Source organism: Jatropha curcas, chromosome 2 (assembly GCF_041381405.1).
Source record: "Jatropha curcas cultivar XTBG-Jc1 chromosome 2, XTBG_Jcur_1.0, whole genome shotgun sequence".
Lineage (NCBI taxonomy): Eukaryota > Viridiplantae > Streptophyta > Magnoliopsida > Malpighiales > Euphorbiaceae > Jatropha > Jatropha curcas.
In genome coordinates this window covers 26,305,284-26,325,780 of record NC_143152.1, presented here as the reverse complement: position 1 = coordinate 26,325,780, position 20,497 = coordinate 26,305,284, and the positions used below count along the sequence as shown (strand labels likewise).

General features: G+C 34.2%; 1 protein-coding gene across 3 annotated transcripts; it reads right to left on the bottom strand.

Moving 5' to 3' along the window:
* Window positions 1-567: 567 nt before the first annotated feature.
* On the bottom strand, window positions 568-11,266 carry LOC105646636 (Transducin/WD40 repeat-like superfamily protein). Of its 3 annotated transcripts, XM_089718170.1 has the most exons (21): window positions 11,092-11,266; window positions 10,759-10,977; window positions 9,913-10,021; window positions 9,442-9,798; window positions 9,285-9,340; window positions 8,660-8,912; window positions 8,528-8,583; window positions 8,105-8,354; window positions 7,727-7,890; window positions 7,431-7,573; window positions 7,254-7,355; window positions 6,645-6,783; window positions 6,328-6,414; window positions 6,070-6,231; window positions 5,135-5,485; window positions 4,353-4,549; window positions 4,136-4,254; window positions 2,969-3,300; window positions 1,743-1,943; window positions 1,073-1,208; window positions 568-985 (listed from the first exon to the last, which is right to left on the bottom strand). In XM_089718170.1, exons 1-21 carry the CDS (start codon window positions 11,134-11,136, stop codon window positions 729-731), a joined length of 3,735 nt encoding a protein of 1,244 aa, XP_089574296.1. In that variant the 5' UTR covers window positions 11,137-11,266; the 3' UTR covers window positions 568-728. The 3 variants fall into 3 exon arrangements, with proteins under 3 accessions (XP_089574296.1, XP_089574292.1, XP_089574295.1); XM_089718166.1 differs by having other exon boundaries at window positions 568-1,208; XM_089718169.1 differs by having other exon boundaries at window positions 568-1,208; window positions 8,672-8,912.
* Between the last annotated feature and the right edge of the window lie 9,231 nt (window positions 11,267-20,497).

Sequence of the window (20,497 nt, the reverse complement as noted above, 5' to 3'; positions counted from 1 at the left end):
AAGTAGAGAGAAAGAGAGGTCCATTAGTTTTGTAGGGAAAGGAAAAGGATGTACATGAAATAAAAGAAGAGTGCTTAGTGTTTACACTAGAAAAGCCCATAAATTTTCCTCTTCCTTTATAGGAATTTTCCTTTTAGATGGAACCTGGCCTCTTCATTTCAGTGTCACTCCTACTATTTAGACCTGTTCATAGTTGGCTTAGACCAGAGAAATTGCCATATTTTGACTCATAACTCTCTTTTTATAATATTCATTTTATTTCCCTCTTGTGGAAAAGATAAGCAATGCCCTATGAAAAATGAGGCAATTAATGGGCCCTAAATAGGGATTAACAACTGGGCCTCTCAGATGTATGAGCTTGGACCATTTACCCTAACTTTTACCCATTTCTCTAGTTGATCCTTTTCGTCCAGGATCCAGATCTACTGCAATAATTGTATTTTCTATTTACTTGGCAAATTATTTTTTTGAGAAATATCTATTTAGACATTGCGAAAGGTAAAAATTATCATTTAATTATTTTAGAATTTTAGGTATTTAATCCTATTCCTCATGTCCATGAAACAATTGGAACATCTGAAGATTATTTACCATATTCTTATATTTAAGATTATTTATTTACAGAATCATCCTGCTGCTTCCTGAGGAAAAAAAAAATTATGGAAGAAACAGAATTAAATGGTTTAGAATTTAGAAGGCTGATATTTACAAACAGGAAAATGAGATAGTCAATCCTTGTTAAGGTTCTTCTCTACCATCTCCATTACCCTTTTTGATAGATTCTCTGCAAATGTTTCTAACAGAGGTTTGAATCCTGAAACTTCAGCCCTACTTCTGCAAGAATAGTTGTTTCTGCATTGCACCAATTCTGCAACTGCATCTAGTTTCTCTGCAATTGATGGAAGTAATTTTCCTGCTTCATCATACAACTCAGCTTCAGGTCCACTTGAAATGTCGTCTTTAGAGACCAGAGTTGCTCCTAATTCTGCAAATAAATTGAGAACATTCTTAGCAGCTTCATCCAAATGGAGTAATGCTTCCCTGCATGCAATTGTTCTTTGCTGAAAATTACTTTCTTCTTGTGTAATTTCCTTCTGATCCATTGTTTCTCTTAATTTCATGTGTAAAGAATTTTCTGCTTGGGAGAATTTAGTCCATTCATTTTGTGATCGAGAAAGATTTGATATTTGTACCGAGCTCTTTACCCCCTGCATGAAGCATTTGAAACCAGAACATCTTAGCATAGTGAAAATGTGTTTTTTTTTTTTTTTTTTTTTTTGATAAATATCACATGAATTGAGAAAAATAGTTTAATAGAATTATGGCTCTATTTAGGATCAAGTTTGGAAATAATTTTCAAAAAAAAAAAAAATTAAATTTTTGGTTGTTTTTGTAAACCATGGTTTGTGAAGTTCCAAATACTGCAATACAATTTGTCAAAAGCAGTTGAATCACAATGCCAAGAAGGCACCATATCACTTGCTTTCCATAAATTTAAAGGCTTGGTTAAGGCCATCAAGTAGCTCAACTGGAAAAATAAAAATAAAATGTTTCTAAAATAAACCCATGCATAATTTTCCTCAAGAAAAAAAATGTTGCTTAATTAATTGCTAAATAGGATATTTATCTATTTATTTATTTTCAGATTTTCTAGTTTTCCATCTTTCAAGAAATCTGTCAGTAAATTTAAGCAGAAGGAAGGACATGAACCAAGAAAGTTTGAGCAACATTGAAAGGCAAACCTGTTTACAAGAACTTTCCTGCTGCACTTCTTCCAGATTCTCTGAGGTGTTGTGGGGCACAGTTTCTCCCCCATATTTCAAGGTCTTACCACCTTCACGGTCTGGTGTGTCAAATAGTCTCTTGCAATCTCCATGATAGTCCCGCTGCAAAATGTACCGTGCAGAGTACCTTCTTCTCACTGATGATCTACTTCTCTCCACCTGCAAACAAGATACTAAATGATAACAATCACTGGCATTGGATAAAGCCTCATATACCTGTTAGTTGAGTCAATGAAATCAGTATGACTCATATATTATTACATTTTCATGTTTCATTTGAACATTTTCTTTTCTTTTTTTTTTTTTTATCTAATTTATGTGTTATATTTGGTCTGACATTTGATTCTATCTGAATAAATTCCTTCAAATTTTCCTCTCTGGCATACTGTTTCTCCAGAAATAAGGATTGAAATTCTTTCCACACTGTGGCTCTAAGACGCTGAAAAAGTTGATGGAATCAAGGGTTATTAATCGCAGAGGTCTCGATCTAATTTAGAAACAGAAAAAAGCTACAACATAGCTGTAATAGCTTAATAACCATAATACTCCATCCATTTTTATCTGTCGGTTTTGAAAAATAGTTTTGTCCAAAATTGTCTGTCGTATTGAGAAGATTAAAGAGCATTAATTAATTTTTTTCCATTTTACTCTTACATGTACTTAAACACATCAACTACTTTCTACACATTAACTATCTTATCACCTCCCTCTTATTTCTCTCTTAATTTTTGTGGCAGACTAATAGATAGAGAATTGTGAGATTGGAATATTATGTGAGTTTTGAGATAAAGGGCAAGTCAAATTAATAAGTACTTTGTTACAATTTAGCTATTTGATGGCTTCCTTAATCACTTTGCAAAACCTTAACCAACAGATAAAAATGGACAGAAGGAATAGTTTACAAAACTCCTTTAATTGAACATAAATTGTATAAATGTATTCTGCCAATTGAATTCATACCATTTGTATTGACACCATAATTGCAACACTTAAAATCTGGAACAAAACTTGAAATTAGCTATAAGATTACGGTAATATTTTATGGAAACTTCCCTTATTGAGCTTAAGCGTCCTCCTCAATGTACCCTCTTCCAAGAGAGACAGATGGAAGAAACCCCTACCCAGCCCCCCCAAAAAGAGTACAACTTGCAATATGTTCGTTAATTGCATGAAAGAATACTGACCTTGCAGCAGCTTGTTGATAAGCTGCCAAAATTTTGCTTGAAAAGCTCGTTGTCCTCAGACTTCAAATGGCAGCAATCACCTCGTATAGGCTTTCGCATTTGGCTTCTAGATTTATCCGTACTCAGCTGCTCTGCCATGTGAGTAGAAACTAATCTATGGCACTGGCATGTACTTGTATTATGCAAGCCAAATCCATGATCATGATTATCCAGATTTTCACATCTACCAGAACAGGCGTATCTTTTTGGAACTTTGTACCCATCACTCCTAACAATGAAAGCTTGCTCTAAAGGGAACTCTCCATCCCTTGGTAATTTGGCTGGGTTTTGTACTGCGGGCAACCATATAGCCATAAGAAGAAGGACTAATGACTTCTGGAATAATGACATGGATAAGAAGAAAGGATTATAAATTGAACAGCTAATCATGCAACAGTAGAATTTGTGATTCTTGTGCTAACTATGTAATGCCCGTGACACCATCCTACAGGTTTCAATGTTCTCAGCCAAAATGAAGAAATAGCAATGAATAGCTGCCCTTGCTGTATCCTGTAGGTTATATTATACTTCAGTACCAGAATAGATTATGCTAATAGATTGTGAAATGACATTTGCTGAAATTTGACAATCCACAAGTAGGATACAAAGGCATGGTTAGACATAGCCAATCGTCATGAGGGTGTTGGTATGCACTGTTCTACATCCAGTCATGTATTAGGAAGATCAGGCTACATATCCAGGGTCTACAGCCAACCTTTCAAAGCATTTTTTAAGGGTAAAGCACACATAGGGAAAAGCAGACACTGGTCTACATAGGGCATTACTAGGGATATTATCCGGGCCACAGGCAAACAGTCCAGGGCCTGAACATGCAAGGTACTTTCGCGAGGGAAAAGCCGTTTAATGAGCCAAAACAGAAAATTTCTCACAACAGTTATGTGCGATTGTTATACTCATGAAGCATGCCAGGTCATGGATAAAGCACGTACAGGTCTTAAACCTGCATTCTTGATTATCCATATTTCGTTTTTCTATTAAAATATTTTCCACAAGAAGTTAGAACGAACTCGATTTGAAAAAAATTTAATCATTCCAATCCTCCATTCTATCTTCATGGAAGAATAACTGAGCATACTATTATTGTGTGGAAATAGATATCAGCCTTACACAAATGGGATGATAAGACCGGCATTTTCAGATTTGTTGAAAGATGGGTCTCTGGGGAATTGAGTACATCAAGGCATACAGTATAAATGCTAAGCCAGTGGTTGTCCTTGGCAAAATATCTAATACACAAAACCAATGCAGTTAGTAGGGAGAAAAACAAAGCAGTAACTATTTACAAGATTTGATAAATAAATAAAAAAAATTGTTGAACACTCACTTGAGGTTTTCTTGAGATATTGGTGAAATTTGGCTGCTATTAGTATCAGGAGAAGTTCTGGACAGGCTACTCAGGCATGATGCATTGCCTCGCACATCAAGACTGACTGGAGTTTGAGCTTCATGGTAAAAAGGACCATACTCCCTTCCATCACTAGCCATAGGAGATAGACTTTTTTCTTCTAACTGTTGTTGTGGCTGGAGTAAACAGCACTAGTTATCATATCATATCAAACTAAAAAAGATGCATCATATCAAAGATTTCTGAAACTTATTACATTATTAGGAACAAGAGGGGTTGAAAATTGTATTTCTGGATGCCTTGCATGGATAGAATAATTGATATGTCAAATGAAAATAAGTCCAAGTAAAAGGTTAGGAGTGAGGAACCAACAACAGTCGATGAATCACCAGAGTCAAAGGTAAATGTTACTTTAACACACAATTATCAATTATCAGATAATCAGTTCCTTACTAATACTATCAATTTATTTTCTATGATTATACAAGTCTATATTTATGCAAACATCTTAAATATAGAAGATCATCATCTAGAGTAAATCTAAAACCTAAATTGGGAAATTGATTGAATTGATATTATATAACTGGAAATCTTTCCACTTAATGACATGCTGAATTGAAAAACACAATGAGGAAATTCTCAAGTGAAATTATTATCTTTTATGAGATTTTTAGATAAAGGACATTATTTTGGTTTAACTAATAAATCAAAAACCTTGGAAATCACATGTGTTTTCATGTTCAGGACCTATAGTAGAGTACCTGAGATGAAGTGAAATCAGGATTCAATAGAATATCAGAATGTGCAACCTTAGCCTGTGCCCACATGGGAAGTCTTGAAATGCTAAATCTAAATGTTGGTGTCCTTCGAGGCCCACCAACTTTGTCAAGCATGTTCTGTACAACTTGGTTTGATTCAGGAAACAGATCATCTTCAGGATTGATTCTGCACAGCTGGTCTTCCTCTTCAGAAATTATGATTCGATTAAAAGCAGATGTTAGGACCGAGTTTTTGGAACTCAGCGGACGAGAATTTTCCTTTATTCTCTGTAGCATCCTGGAAGAAATACGAGCAGGCAGTTTCCATACAAATATGCAACCATCGCCCCCAACCTGAGTGTACAGGCAAAGTTAGAAGTGCATTTGGAATGTAGGAAAGGGAAGCCTAAACTTGGTTTTTCCTATCACATTACTCATGGTGATTATGGACAGCCATTTTCTGGTGAAATCATATAAGATATTAGGCTGCCAAATACAGTTTGCAAGTTTCAGACTTGAGATTGGGCATAGCAGGATTCTCAAATTTTCCCGTCCATCCATGTGCAAGCACTGAGATAACTTCTTTTCCTACATCAGCTGCATTTTAGATTCTTCATAAGCAGATAACATTTGGCCCTATGCCTATAGTATCCGGTATTTGTTGTGCTAGGAGTAAGAGCTCAGTAACTGGGTGACAAGCCAAAATGCTTAGCAAGATATGACAGACTAATTATATGCTTCAAGAATCTGATAGATCATCTTATATAAATCAGAAAAAGTTAATGCGTGTCAGTAAAGACTGCATTTTTGCTCCTTTAGAGTATATCAGTCTGATGGATGGCAAAACTGGATTGTGACCAATGGAAGTCTACAATCCAGAAATTTCATAGACATGATAGATTTACCAACAATGATAATCAGGCACAGCATAAACTCACAGATATCACATGCTTGCAGTCCGGTAAAAAGATGACACCAGTTATAACTTCACCATGTCCCATGACTTGCACCACCATTTCTCCACTGATAGAGTCGTACATGCACATGGACTTATTAGAGTAGGAGCACACCAGATAACTGCCACTGGGGTCCATAGTAACCTGTCAAATAAAAGAAAAATAAGAAAAAAAAGACTACGCCTCAGCATAAGGACATGATAATGTCGAATTGCCTAACTGTTCATTAACATATTCCACCTTTATTGGGTCTCCAAAATCTTTATCCTGTTTGAATGATCGAATTGGCTTCCCAGAAGCAATGTTGAATGCATTGATCTTCTTATCCTATGAGCAGATTAAATAAATCATCAATATTCCGATTCCTGGCATTCAAAAATCTGAGAATCTACTTATATCATAAGACAGTTCGTCAATGGAGGTCTGGTTGCATGTCATCCATAAAGGAAAGCTTTCTGTTTAATTGAATTTGAAGTGGAAAATGGAAGCCCTTGCCACCAACCCACTAAAATCATATTTATTTGCTTATATCCATTAATTTTTGAGATGCAGATTACCTGCCCAACTGTGACAACAAACTCCGTTGTTGGATCTAAAGCCATATCATAGACAGTTCCATGAGATGCTATTTGATGATGACGACGCAAAATCTTATGACCACTATCTGTCATAGAAACATCACGGAACACCAGAGACCTATAAGAAAGTAAAACTAGGTTAAGTACAAAAGAAAACATGTCAAAGAATGCAAAACTGATAGGATATTATCTCATAAATAATGAAACTCAAGGAGAAATGAAGGCCATTATACATTTGAACCACAACAATAACAACAAGTAACCTTAATTCCAAGCTAGTTGGGATCAGTGAAAAACATTCAAACTAACACACATTTTTATAAATGCAATTTAATAATAATTACAACAACTACAGCCATGCCTTCCTCCCAACCTAATTGGGTTGGCTAGATGAATCCTTTGTTCCCGTTCTGCCGCATTCATAACTAAGTCCAATTCAATAATAATTATAATACTGAATTGTCCATATATCTAATGGAGAAGAAGAATAAGAAGAAGTAAATATTAATTTTATTTCATTATGTTCTCAAAGAACACTTTGGGAACAGTTCTAGAGGCTCATAATGCAAATAATTTATAGCAGCATACCTATCAGCACTGCAACTGAGAATCTTGCAATCACGACAAGTGAGCTTTACAGAAGTCACAGCAGCTGAGTGGTCATCAATACTTTCAATGAGATCAAAATTCCTAATAAGAAAGGAAACCTAATGAACATACAAGATGAGTTGGCAAAGAAAATCATTACACTAGCAAACTTTAAACCTTTTGACGTCATAGAGGTGGATAATTCGGTCCCGCCCTCCTGATGCAAGGAAGTAATTATCATCAACAACTTCTTCAGAAATATCACATTTGTTACTAGACAAGCTGAAGCTCAATGAGAGGATCTCTGTGTCATGTACACCCTGCCAAAAAAGCATTGTTTTATTTATGAAAAATTCAACATCTAATTCTAGAGTCCAGTCATCCAAAAATAAGGTTTATATTACTTTATGAGATTATATTGCTTTGTTTCGGCAAGATAAGGTTCAAAATTACATTTAGTTTCGAAGTTTTACCTTAAAGCAAGTATAATCAGATGTGTGTAGGTTATAAATGTGAAGGTTTCCCTCGCAATCTCCAACAGCCAGATACTTTCCATCTGCACTAGCAGCCATTGACCGAAATCCTTGAGTACTAGTGCTTGCCTCCATGATATCTCGCTCAAAAACCCCAGAACTCGCTGGAGTGAAGGAAAAGATAATGAGCAGGTGAGGCACAAATGTGCAGATGAATTTCAGAAAGAAATTATTACAATGTTTGACATAAAAGGCTATTACTATTCTTATATTTATTTACATGTACATACGGTTTGGGAACAAAGCTTAGTTGTTGCTGTATGTACATATTAGCGAATGGCCAAAAAGTGTGAGATTTCTCACAGTAATAGAACTTACCTAAATGTGCAGTGACAGCTGATTCAGTATTCAAAAAATTATGGCCTGAATCGTCATCTACCAGATCAAGTTGCAATGCAAGATCCCATAACCTTATAGTGCCATCAGCTGAGCATGTTGCAAAGGAAACTCCACCAGAACAACCTCTAGCAACACATGCAACAGATGGATCATGCATGTTTTCACAACAAAGATTTTTGACATCCCAAATGCAAGCAGAATGTGAAACTAGCACGTAGCACCTAGTGGCCTGGAAGTATATAAATGTTAGGCTGCAATAATCTGCAACTATTTGTATGCTCCAATAAACTTGGGGAATAGAATTTGAGCAACAAGAAAACCATATTTATTGAAGAGTATTTTTGACCTTTTCCAACAAATGGCCAAAATAATCAATCATCTAACTTAAAACAAAGCAATCACCTTGTTTGTATCATGAATATCCCATACGTGGAGACTATGATCTTCATAAACAACAACTGCAAAGCAGACATATCGAGTATGTTAACTTGCAATTAAAGATAGAGTCCCATTATTAACAGAGTCACCAATTACTTGAATACTTGCCCAACTTTTCTGAAGTAGAGAACTGACAAGCTACTGCATCAGGAAGACCAGGTTGAAAATCCTTTTCCATGGTACTAGAGGAGTAAACAATAGCAGCTTGCTCCCGGCAAATTTTGGCTCTAGAGTATAGCAAACTTCCAGCATAATTGAGAGTCTCACTCATAAAGAGTTGTACAATGCCATTACAACATGCACAAGCAACGAGCTTAGCAGATGCAGATAATGCAAAGCCTTTTTCAACCTGAGATTTAAAATGGGAAATCGTAAATCAAGGAGGTAAAATTAACAAAATTAATATATATGACCATTATTATTGCAATTCACATACAAAATCCAAGCATTGAGTCCATGACGTTGTTATTTATGACCTAGTGTACACAACTTTTCCATCTAGGCACCCAACTATGCCTTCCCAACACAACCATTTAGAAGGCCTCACATCATGACATAAACATTCAGCATTGCCAGGGAAAATTTACAATGCCGTCACCTTTGGCATCTAGACCAGCAAGTTAACCAGCCCATTACAGCTCAACTATGATTTCCAATTTTAATAATACACAAGCTGGCTTCATCAAATCTATCATGAACTATATAAGATAATTAACTATACCTTTAAGTCCACTGACTTTCTTATTGACAGAGCACAATCCACAAGGCACAAAACACCTGTAAATAAAGCAGAATACAAATGCACTCTTTGTCATGGAACATTCTTCAAAAACTCCAATGCACGTGAACTTCTCAGACTGATTGTAAGAGAATCCAACCTTCATCAGTTAAGGCATAGATAGGAAACAGATCGATGGCTTGTTTACTATTAAGAGTCACCGATATTGCAGATGCGACAGATGTAAATGAGCTTCCTTTCTGGGGACCGAGATTAACAGGTTTTCCATGAATTGTCAGCGACAATGTCCCTTTGTTTAAGCATGACCCTGGAGAGGATCCAACTGCCCAAAATTTCAAATGCTTCTTGCCAGCAGTAATAACAAATTTTGCATCTGCTGAGAAGCTCACGGAGGTAACAGCAGAACAAGATGAACTTGCTTTTAGCTTTGTGACCAGCATCCCACTTCGCCAATTCCAAAGATATATATATCCTCCAACAGACACAAGATGCTCCCCTTGAAAAGAAATTAAAAAACAACACGGAAGAAATGAACAAAAATAAGAATATTTAAAGAAGAAGCTACATTAATGGAAAACAGTAAGTGTTCAATTCATTGATGTGAACTCACCGTCAGGTGAGAAAGCAATGCATTCAACTCCATATAGATGATCCTTCAGTTCAGACACAAAAGTCAGAGTTGAACAGTCCCACACTAATACTGCAGGTTGATTCCCTGACTGCAAAACTATGTTAGATACATACATGTATTAAAGGACATCTAAGATCTTTGAAACTTCTTCAGAAGTACACTTACATAAATTTATAATATGAACTACCAGGATTTTTTTTTTTTTTTTTTTTTTTGAAAATCATTGTAGTATTTGAGGTTGTCTAATCTCCCCATAAATTAAGGTTTTCAAGAGCTTCATTTTTTTTTTTTTCAATAGTCCAATCAACAGCCATAAGTCCTATGTGTAATACATGCCCGATAAAGTCCTTAAATATCTCCGAGGAATGCATGTTGACATTCATAAATTTGAATTCGAGGAACTTGGGAGTGAAAAAGAATCATTTTTGCTCACACCAGAATTGAAAATATAAAATTACAAACCAATTCCACAAATTCTTATGGAATTCAACTCATGTATATCAAAAAAGGCTAATCAGGAAAATACTCATCTGATTTGTCAACCATTTCAGTTGGTAAACTTTCTTCCTAAGTCATAAAAATGCCCCTTAACTTACCACAATGAATTTTATGTTATAAAATCGATGATATCAGCTCGACACATTTTGCCTAAAACTGAAACTCTGTATCAGAGAACCACCTAGTGAAAATTACGAGAAACGACTCATTTTCTATTTTTGCGTCGAAACTCAATCTAACAACAAAGTGCCTTTTTGTACGTAAACCTTCATCCAAAGTGACCATAGTAGTGATTTTAAACGATATAAGTAAAAAAACAATTAATACCTCTCCGGCAGCTACAAAACGCCCGTCCTGTGACACTGCAACACAGCGCAAAGGTTTCGGTGATCTATGAGAGACCATGAGGTGCGATTGTTTACCAGAATCCACATTGTAAATAACTACTACGCATCCTGCCAAGTAAGCACAGCTTGCTGTGGATATATTTGAAGCCAATCCATTGGCATTCTTCGTTGTCAATCCAATTATCTCTTCCAAAATTAGCTGCAATTTTCACCGAAAATGATTAGCTAGTACTAAATTTTTTCTACTTTTCCTCGGTTTTGTATGAGACCAAACGCAAACTTTAGGGTTACAACTAGGGGATCGGAAATGTACCTTGGAAGAAGTATCTTGTTTCTTGGACCTCCGATTTGCTTTCATTTTGAATTGAGAAATAAAAACGCAAAATCTAGAGACAAGAATGAATAATGAGGAAGGGTTTTTCAATTTTCGATATTTGAAGATGGAGACCGTTAGGTTGGAGAGAGATGAGGCGGGAAATGAGTACAAACACAAACGCATTTTGATTTTTAAAAACGCTTTGTTGACCTTTTATGGATTTAGCGAGAAGTGGGATGATGAGAATCCCATCTTGGTCCTACAGAATTAGGCAAGTTGTTTTAGTAGCCATTATTCATTAATTATTAGCTAAATTTTAAGAAAGTAACCTATAAAATTCTATATCATTAAACTGTATGAATAATAGAGATAATATTTTTTTTTTTTACTGATCCTAAATATTTTGATTAATTCGCACACCAAAACATAGTCTAATAGTAGATGCATATACAATCTGACAATAAATTCAAATTTGAATAAATGAGTTGGAATACATCCTCTATGGATATTATTGAATAAAAAGTAAAATTGGGAGGACCTATATGGAATATAAATATTGTTGAATATATATATATATATATATATATATATATATATATATGAAACTTAGGGAGAAATGCTAACTTTCAAAAAATTTGGGGGACCAATATAAATGTTTTTTAAAAAATATATAGAACATTTTGGAGAAAAAAATTTAATTTTATAAATTAAGACATAATGTCTCTTTAATTATGATTACTAGAGGTGTTAAAATGAACTATAATACAATACGAGAATGCGACTTGCCTAATATGAAAATTAAGCGGATTAGAATTGAATCTGAATACATTAATATCATAAACGAGTGACCATTTACAATACGAGTTTAAACGGATCAATGTACTGATTGACTTTCGTAACCGTTTAACTCATTTAATTAAAGATAAAAGGTTAATTTTATATATGAAAATATATAAAGCGAGTTATACATTTTACATATGTTGGATTTCTGATTTGTATACAATCCATTTAATTAAATTGGTTGGGTGTTTTAAACTCATATATGATCAATTTAATTAAACGGATAATCCGCGTTGTGTTTGTATCATTTACATAATTTTTATATAATGTTCATGTTTAAAAATTGACATGATTATTAAATGGATTGTGTCTGTGCTAATCCTAATTGTGTCACCTGTTAATCATTTCTTGTCAAATCTGACATGATGTTAACAACACTAAATACAATAATAGGGAAAATTGAAAATAACAAAATTGAAGCAAAACCAAATAATATTGAAAATTATTTCAGCTTTGCGTGGATTATGCAATTTTATTATATTATTTTTAGAGATTCAATTAGCAGAACATGGATTTAATATTTATATTCTTTTCATTACAATCCAAAGTTTTAAAACATAAATTGTAATGCTCTATATGTACTGATTGAATTCGATAATTAACAATTCCATAATAAGTTTATTATATTAATAAAAAAATTCATCGCTTTCTTTTGTTTCAATAATCAGCAACCTCAATAATAAATTTATCGCATTAATTAAAAAAACTTTTCAGTTTTTTTTTTTTTGTAATTAATAACATTATATAAATTTTAGATTTAAAATTTTCAGTGTTTTTTCCTCTTCATATGCACTTTACAAATTTGTAATAGCATAAGAAAAATATTTTGAAATTTTTATTAATGAATTATTAAATAATATTAATAATTTCATTAATTATTGAAAAAAGATAAAATATTTTATTATTTGAAATAATATTTAATGATATTATTAAAATATTTACTTATTAAAAAAGTTGAAAAATATATTATTATTATTATTATTATTAATGGTATTAATACTAATGTTAACTTAATTAATATTTAAATTAAAAAAATAACACAAAAATCAATTTTCATTGCCAACTCACTTCAATTTATATTCATTTCACAAATTTTTAATGGTAGAAGAAAAATGGTTTTGAAATTGTTATTAATGGCAATATTATTAATGATATTAATATTATTGTGAACTCAATTAATGTTAAATTGAAAAATATTCATAAAAACCATTTTTCTTACCAACTAGCACCTTAAAAATTATTATTTTTTTATTATCTCAGCACTTCAATATGACAAGTAAAAAATTTAATAACATTTAATATTATTAAATTAAAAAAAAAGAGATTGAAAAATTTTATTATTTGAAATAATATTAATGATGCTATTAATTATTAAAAAGTGAAAAAAAATTAATAATGTTAATATTAACATTAACTTAATAATTTCTAATTAAAAAAATAACCTAAAAACAAATTTTCTTATCAGTTCAGTACTTTAAAAATTATTTATTTTGATCACCTCAACACTTCAATGTTATCATATTGTGACATGTAAACAAACAGAAAAATATTCGATAAGGATGAATACTAGTTAGTCCTTCAGATTTTATAATCTTTATTATCGCTTATTAGGCTCTTACTTTGTACATAGATTTATCATCTTCCATCGAAAAATTACTTTTTTGCTGTTAATTTTCAATGGTAAAAAATAAACTATTATTATCCTATTCTTTTACTTTTTTACATCTCTCTCTGTATATATACCGGATCGAATTTTTAATGAATCGAAAAAATCAAACCAAATCAAAAATCATCCATGATATATCAAATTTTTAGTAGCAAATTGCTTTCTACTAAAATTCATTAACATTGATACTACAAGGTTCATAAGTTAATAAAAACAATTATAAAGAACAAAGAGAGGTTGATTAAAACATATGATTTTCTCCCTAATATTTTTTTATTTTTCTATTAAATTAAGGAAGAAGAGACTATCAAAATTTAAATTTTAACTTTTTATAATCTAGGAATGATCTTTCATGAAAAACGAATCTTTTATTTTTTTTTTGTTAAGATCATTTTAAACAAGAGTAATTCCAAACGTATCTTATCATATTTTCTTTAGTATAATATTCTTAACTTAAATATTTAATGTCAAATTTTGACTTAATGATCTTTTTTTTTTTTTTTTTTAAATCCATGAGATATTCAGCTCTGTGTCCATTTGATGGTTTACAAAATTTGATTAGTCTTGTTTGTGCCCAGTGAGTTTTCTTAGCGATAAAATGCTCATTTCGCCATTCATATGACACACTCTTCATGTGTCCTTATTATTTATTTATTTATCATTATTATTTATCAAAACATCATCATTTTTTAATTGTATCATATTTTAAAAGTTTAATACCCATTTTTTCCTTGTCAAAGTTTTTTAAAAAATTAATACAATCCTAGCACAATAAAGTGCCATTTGAACTTCCTATTTTCCTATATCATGTTATTAATTTCATTATTGATTTATATTGGACTTTTTAATCAAAATTCAGTTAGGTACTAAACACATGAGCTCAACTTTTTTTTTTTTAAAGTAAATAATCATTTATCATTATCGAGCACTTTCTAATGTTGGGATTATAACTTATCTTGAGTGAGGCCCGCGGAAAAATACCGGTGGTAAAAGTAAAATTAAATTACTACTACCACATATACCTCCAATAATTTCGTATTGGATATTGACGATCGAATCCACCAGAAATAATAACCACAGTAAAAAAAATTAAATAATTACCGTAAATGCCAGATAAAAAAAAAAAAAGAACATCGAGAAATTTACGTGGTTCACCCTCAACTGTTTATGGGCTACGTCCACGGGACAAAAACTCCGAATAATTCTTCTACTAAAAATAGTAGGTACAAAAGAGATTACAAAAATAGTGGCACTCTAAGTGTTTTCCAAAAACACCCCAAAATTACAATCCTTACTATTTTCTCTCTTTTCCCAATTTTAAGAACCCTTTTCCTAAAATTTTCTACACCTAATTGTGTATATTACTTCTATATTTTGTACGCCTTAATGAAGGAAAACCTTCTCCTTTTTATAGGAGAAGGAGACGCGGTGGACGCGTTAATCACGTGTCCACTTTTCCCTTTTTTTTTTCTTTCTTTCTTTGGCACTGTCCTTTGAATAACAAAATAAACATGCTTGCTTTTTTTTTTTTTTGACCAACAATAAAAAACACATGATTGTTGTTTCCTTTTTTTTTCTTTTCTTCAAACTTGTGTGGGTCCCACATGTTGGAGGGACCCTACAACAATTCTCCCCCTCCCGACTACATGGTGGGACTCTCCATCCTTGCTGCTTTGACACGTAGCTCGAACTTCTCCTTCGGAACGACCTTTGTCAATATATCTGCAGCATTTCTGTCTGTGTGGATTTTCCGCAACTGAAATTGCTTTTCTTCAATGGCAAGTCTAAGCCAATGATATCTTACATCAATGTGTTTCGTTCGTGCATGATACATAATATTTTTGCTCAAGTCTAACGCACTTTGACTATCACAATAAACTATATATTCTTTCTGCTGCACACCCAATTCTTAAAAGAATCGCTTTAACCAAAGCATTTCATTTCCTGCTTCCGTTCCTGCAACGTACTATGCTTCAATCGTTGATAACGAAACATATTTTTGTAATCTCGACTGCCATGAAATAGCTCCCCCTGAGAATGTAAATAGGTAGCCTGATGTAGATTTTCTTTCATCAAGATCACCGGCCATATCTGCATCTGTGTAACCAACAAGTGCAGCCTTTTCACCTCCAAAAGTTAAACATAACTTTGAAGATCCTCTTAGATATCTGAAGATCCACTTCACTGCTTCCCAATGTGTCTTCTGGGGATTTGACAGAAATCGGCTCACAACGCCAACTGCATAAGCGATATCTGGTCTTGTACACACCATTGCGTACATCAAACTTCTGACCGCTGAAGAATATGGAACATTTGACATATCTCCTTTTTTCTTTCTTTATTGATGGGTAGGATTTCTTACTCAACTTGAAGTGATCGGCAAGCGGAGTGCTAATTGGTTTAGCATTCTTTATATTGAACCTCTCTAAAACTCGTTCAATATATTTTTCCTGCGATAACCATAACCTGCAGGACTTTTTGTTTCGAATAATCTCCATTCCGAGAATTTGCCTTGCCGATCCCAAATCCTTCATGTCAAATGCTTTTGACAAATCACTCTTTAACTTGCTAATCATATGTGCATCTGGTCCAACAATTAGCATATCATCAACATATAAGAGAAAGATGATAAATTTACCATCAGGGAATTTCTGAACATATACACAAGGATCTGCATCTGTCCTTTTGTATCCTTGATTCACCATGAAAGAATCAAACTTTTTATACCATTGTCGCGGCGCTTGTTTCAACCCGCACAAGTTCTTCTTCAAACGACAAACCATATCCTCTTTTCCCTTGACCTTGAAACCTTCTGGTTGTTCCATATAGATTTCTTCTTCTAGATCCCCATGCAAGAATGCGGTCTTTACATCAAGCTACTCCAACTCAAGATTCAAACTGGCTACTAGACCTAGCACCACTCGAATAGAACTCATTTTCACAACCGGTGAAAAAATCTCATCAAAGTCAATACCTTTCTTTTAAGTAAAGCCTTTGATGACCAATCGAGCTTTGTATCTTACTAGGTTGCCATCATCTTTCTTCAGTTTGTACACCCATTTGTTCTTTAGTGTTCTCTTCCCTTTTGGAAGTTTCACCAGCTCATACGTGTCATTCTTTTTCAAAGAATTCATCTCCTCTTACATGGCCTTTGTCCAGCAATCTCTGTCTTTACAAGATTGCACATCTTGGAAGCTCTCTGGCTCCCCCTCATCAGTAATCAAAATGTAATCAGAACTAGGGTACCTTGTAGATGGTTGGCGCTCTCTGGTTGACCTTCTTAACTGAGGTTCAACTCCTTCTGGTGGAATGGGGTTCTCTGGCTCCCCCTGCTCAACACCCTTTGCATCACTGTTATCATCTACAATTGTCTCTTGATCCCCTACAACTGGCTCTTCTTCTTCTCGTTCTAATTCTGGCATTCCTCCTCCTGTGGCATCATCTGTAGGAATGCTTCCTGGTGTAATGTCAACAACACCATCACTTGTGGATTCTTCACAAGTTGTATCTGCCACGATCTCATTCTCATGTAATACTACGTCTCGGCTCCAGACAACTTAATTTTTCACTAGGTCCCATAACCTGCAGCCAAACTCTTCGTCTCCATAACCAACAAAAGTGCAAGGAACTGACTTGTCATCAAGCTTTGATCTCTGCTCCTTTGGAACATGCATAAATGCCTTGCAGCCAAATACCCTCAGATGAGAGTATGAAATATTTCTACCTATCCAGACCTTCTCCGGGATATCAAAATCCAATGGTGCTGAAGGTAGTCGGTTGATTAGGTAGACAGCAGTATTGACAGCTTCTCCCCAAAATGGCTTAGGTAAGTTGGCCATTTTGAGCATGGATCTGACTCTTTCAATAATAGTGCGATTCATCCGTTTAGCAACGCCGTTGTGTTGAGGTGTACAAGGAACTGTCTTTTCATGCCTGATACCGTGCTGACTACAATAATCTCTAAACTCCTTAGAGATATACTCACCACCATTATCCGTGCGCAAACACTTCAATGCCACTTCAGTCTCCCTTTCCACCATCGCATGGAATTGCTGAAAGTGCTTGAAAACTTGGTCTTTTGTGCACAACAAATATATCCATGTTTTCCGTGAGAAATCATCAGTGAAGGTAAGAAAATACCTACTTCTTCCAAGTGATTCTACCTCCATGGGACCACATACGTCAGAGTGTACCAACTCCAACTTGTTGTCTCTCCGTCTAGAGCTTTTCAAAAATGAGACACGATGTTGCTTTCCAAATAAACAATAATCACAAGGGTTTATTTTACCTTTGGCTAATGGTATGAGGGACTTCTTAGCCAACATATTCAACCCTTTCTCACTAATGTGCGCCAACCGCCTATGCCACAAATTTGGTGAAGCAACATCTGCAACTGTATTCAGTTGTCCCACACATATTATTGCGTGCGTCTTATACAGCGAGCAACATAATTTTCCTCTCGTCACCACCAAAGACCCTTTGGTGAGGTTCCAATTATCGTCACCTGTATGATGGTGATAGCCTTCCTTGTCCAGTACACTCACAGACAACAGGTTCAGCCGAAGATCGGGAATATGTCTCACATTTTTAAGTGTTAGTGTGCACCTGACACTTGTCTTTATGCAGATATCACCGATTCCCACCACTTGCGAGACACTGTTATTTCCCATTCTGATAGTGCCAAAATCTTTTGCTTTATAAGTGGAAAAATATTCTCTTTTTGGACCACAGTGGTATGAAGCACCGAAGTCTACTATCCACTCGGTATCTGCATCTCCAACATGACAGCAATCTGCATCATGAGTGACTAAAGTCACGTCACCATCTTCTCCTGAGACTGTAGCAGATGTCTTTCTGTCATTCTCCTGTCTTCGGTCTGTATTATCCTGTTTGAGTAAATGACAATTTCTTTTGAGATGACCCTCCTTACCGCAATGACAACATTTTCTCATCTCTCTGGACTTGGATCTACCACCTGACTTTACATGCCTTGGACCTCTACTCTTACTCCAACCCCTATTCTCTATGACAAGGGCTTGAGAACTGGTACTGGCAACATCTCTTCTTCGTAGTTCTTCATTAAGTAGTCTATTCTTTACCATAGACATTGTTACCACACCATTTGGAGCTGAGTTACTCAATGACACCATAAGAGTATCCCAACTATCCGGTAGAGATCCCAACAGTAGGCATGCTTGCATCTCGTCTTCTAAGGACATACCGCTAACTGCTAACTTAGTTACAAGTCCTTCAAAATCATTTAGGTGTTGTGTAATTGATCATCCCTCTGACAGCTTCAAGTTCATGACTTTACGCACCATGAAGACTTTTCTTTGAGCATTCGTAGCCTCGTACATATTCTCTAATTTCTTCCAGAGAACTTGGGGGTTTTTTTCATTTCTTACATGGTTGTACAGGCTAGCATATATCCATTGGCGTATTGTACCCAATGTCTGCTTTTTTAATTTCTCCCACTGCCTTTGTTTCATTTCTTCTGGCTTTGCACTATCACCTTCAATTGGATCGTACAGATCTTTGCAATTGAGGTAGTCCTCCATTCTAGATTTCCACATTAAATAATTCGAATCCATCAATTTGATCATTGCCCCGTCGTTAGTCATGTCAAATTCTGTATCTGACAAAAAAATTCACTATTCACATGAATAGTAACTTTTTAGAAAATTGACAGAATTTACCAACCAAAGGCTCTGATACCAATTGTTAGGATTATAACTTATCTCGAGTGGGGCCTGCAGAAAAATATCGATGGTAAAAGTAAAATTAAATTACTACTACCACATATACCTCCAATAATTTCGTATTGGATATTGACGATAAAAAAAAATCCACCAGAAATAATAACCACGGTAAAAAAATTAAATAATTATCGTAAATGCCAAATAAAAAAAAATAAGAACACCGAGAAATTTACGTGGTTCACCCTCAACTGTTTATAGGCTACGTCCACGGGACAAAAACTCCGAATAATTCTTCTACTAAAAATAGTAGGTACAAAAGAGATTACAAAAATAGTGGCACTCTAAGTGTTTTCCAAAAACACCCCAAAATTATAATCCTCACTATTTTCTCTCTTTTCCCAATTTTAGGAACTCTTTTCCTAAAATTTTCTACACCTAATTGTGTATATTACTTCTATGTTTTGTACGCCTTAATGAGGAAAACCTTCTCCTTTTTATAGGAGAAGGAGACACGATGGACGCGTTAATCACGCGTCCACTTTTTCCTTTTTTGTCTTTCTTTCTTTGGCATCGTCCTTTGAATAACAAAATAAACATGCTTGTTTTTTTTTTTCTTTTCTTCAAACTTGTATGGGTTCCACATGTTGGAGGGACTCCACAACATCTAATTTGTGTAGCTCATTTACATTTCATGCTTACAACTTTATTTGTTTAGTATAAATAAATTTAAAATATAAAATTTATTTATAAATTAATTTTAGATAGAATTTACTGTTAAAAATAATTTTAATATTACTTATATCTTATAGTTCATAAAATTTGTTCAATAAAAATACACAATAAGTGGAAGGTACTTTGATCCATAACAGCAGATCTATGTTTCTTCACTTTGGCTTTTTGTCCGTAAGTGCTCTTAATGATTAGAAAATTATCAACAGCACGGAACTTTTCTTTTCACGCTCTCTCAAACAACCTATCCTATCACAGTATATGTTTGAGGTAGCCGTCACACTCTCTTAACCTACGCTGTTGATTTCCTTAATCTTTTATAAGGCAGAGGAAGAGTATTAAAATTTAACTGGTCCTTATCCATTAAACCCAATAACTATCATCTTAGGTCACATTAATTAGAACCAGTCTTTTAATCACACGGGCCACACATAGATTATTAAATAATCTAACATTTATTTGTAAATTA

Coding starts and splice junctions, on each gene's coding strand:
- LOC105646636 (XM_089718166.1), bottom strand. CDS start 11,136: ATGAAAGCAAATCGGAGGTCCAAGAAACAAGATACTTCTTCCAAG. Junction 9,341..9,441: donor CTATGCCTTAACTGATGAAG/GTTGGATTCTCT, acceptor CTTTATTTACAG/GTGTTTTGTGCCTTGTGGAT. Junction 7,891..8,104: donor AGCTGTCACTGCACATTTAG/GTAAGTTCTATT, acceptor CCTTCACTCCAG/CGAGTTCTGGGGTTTTTGAG.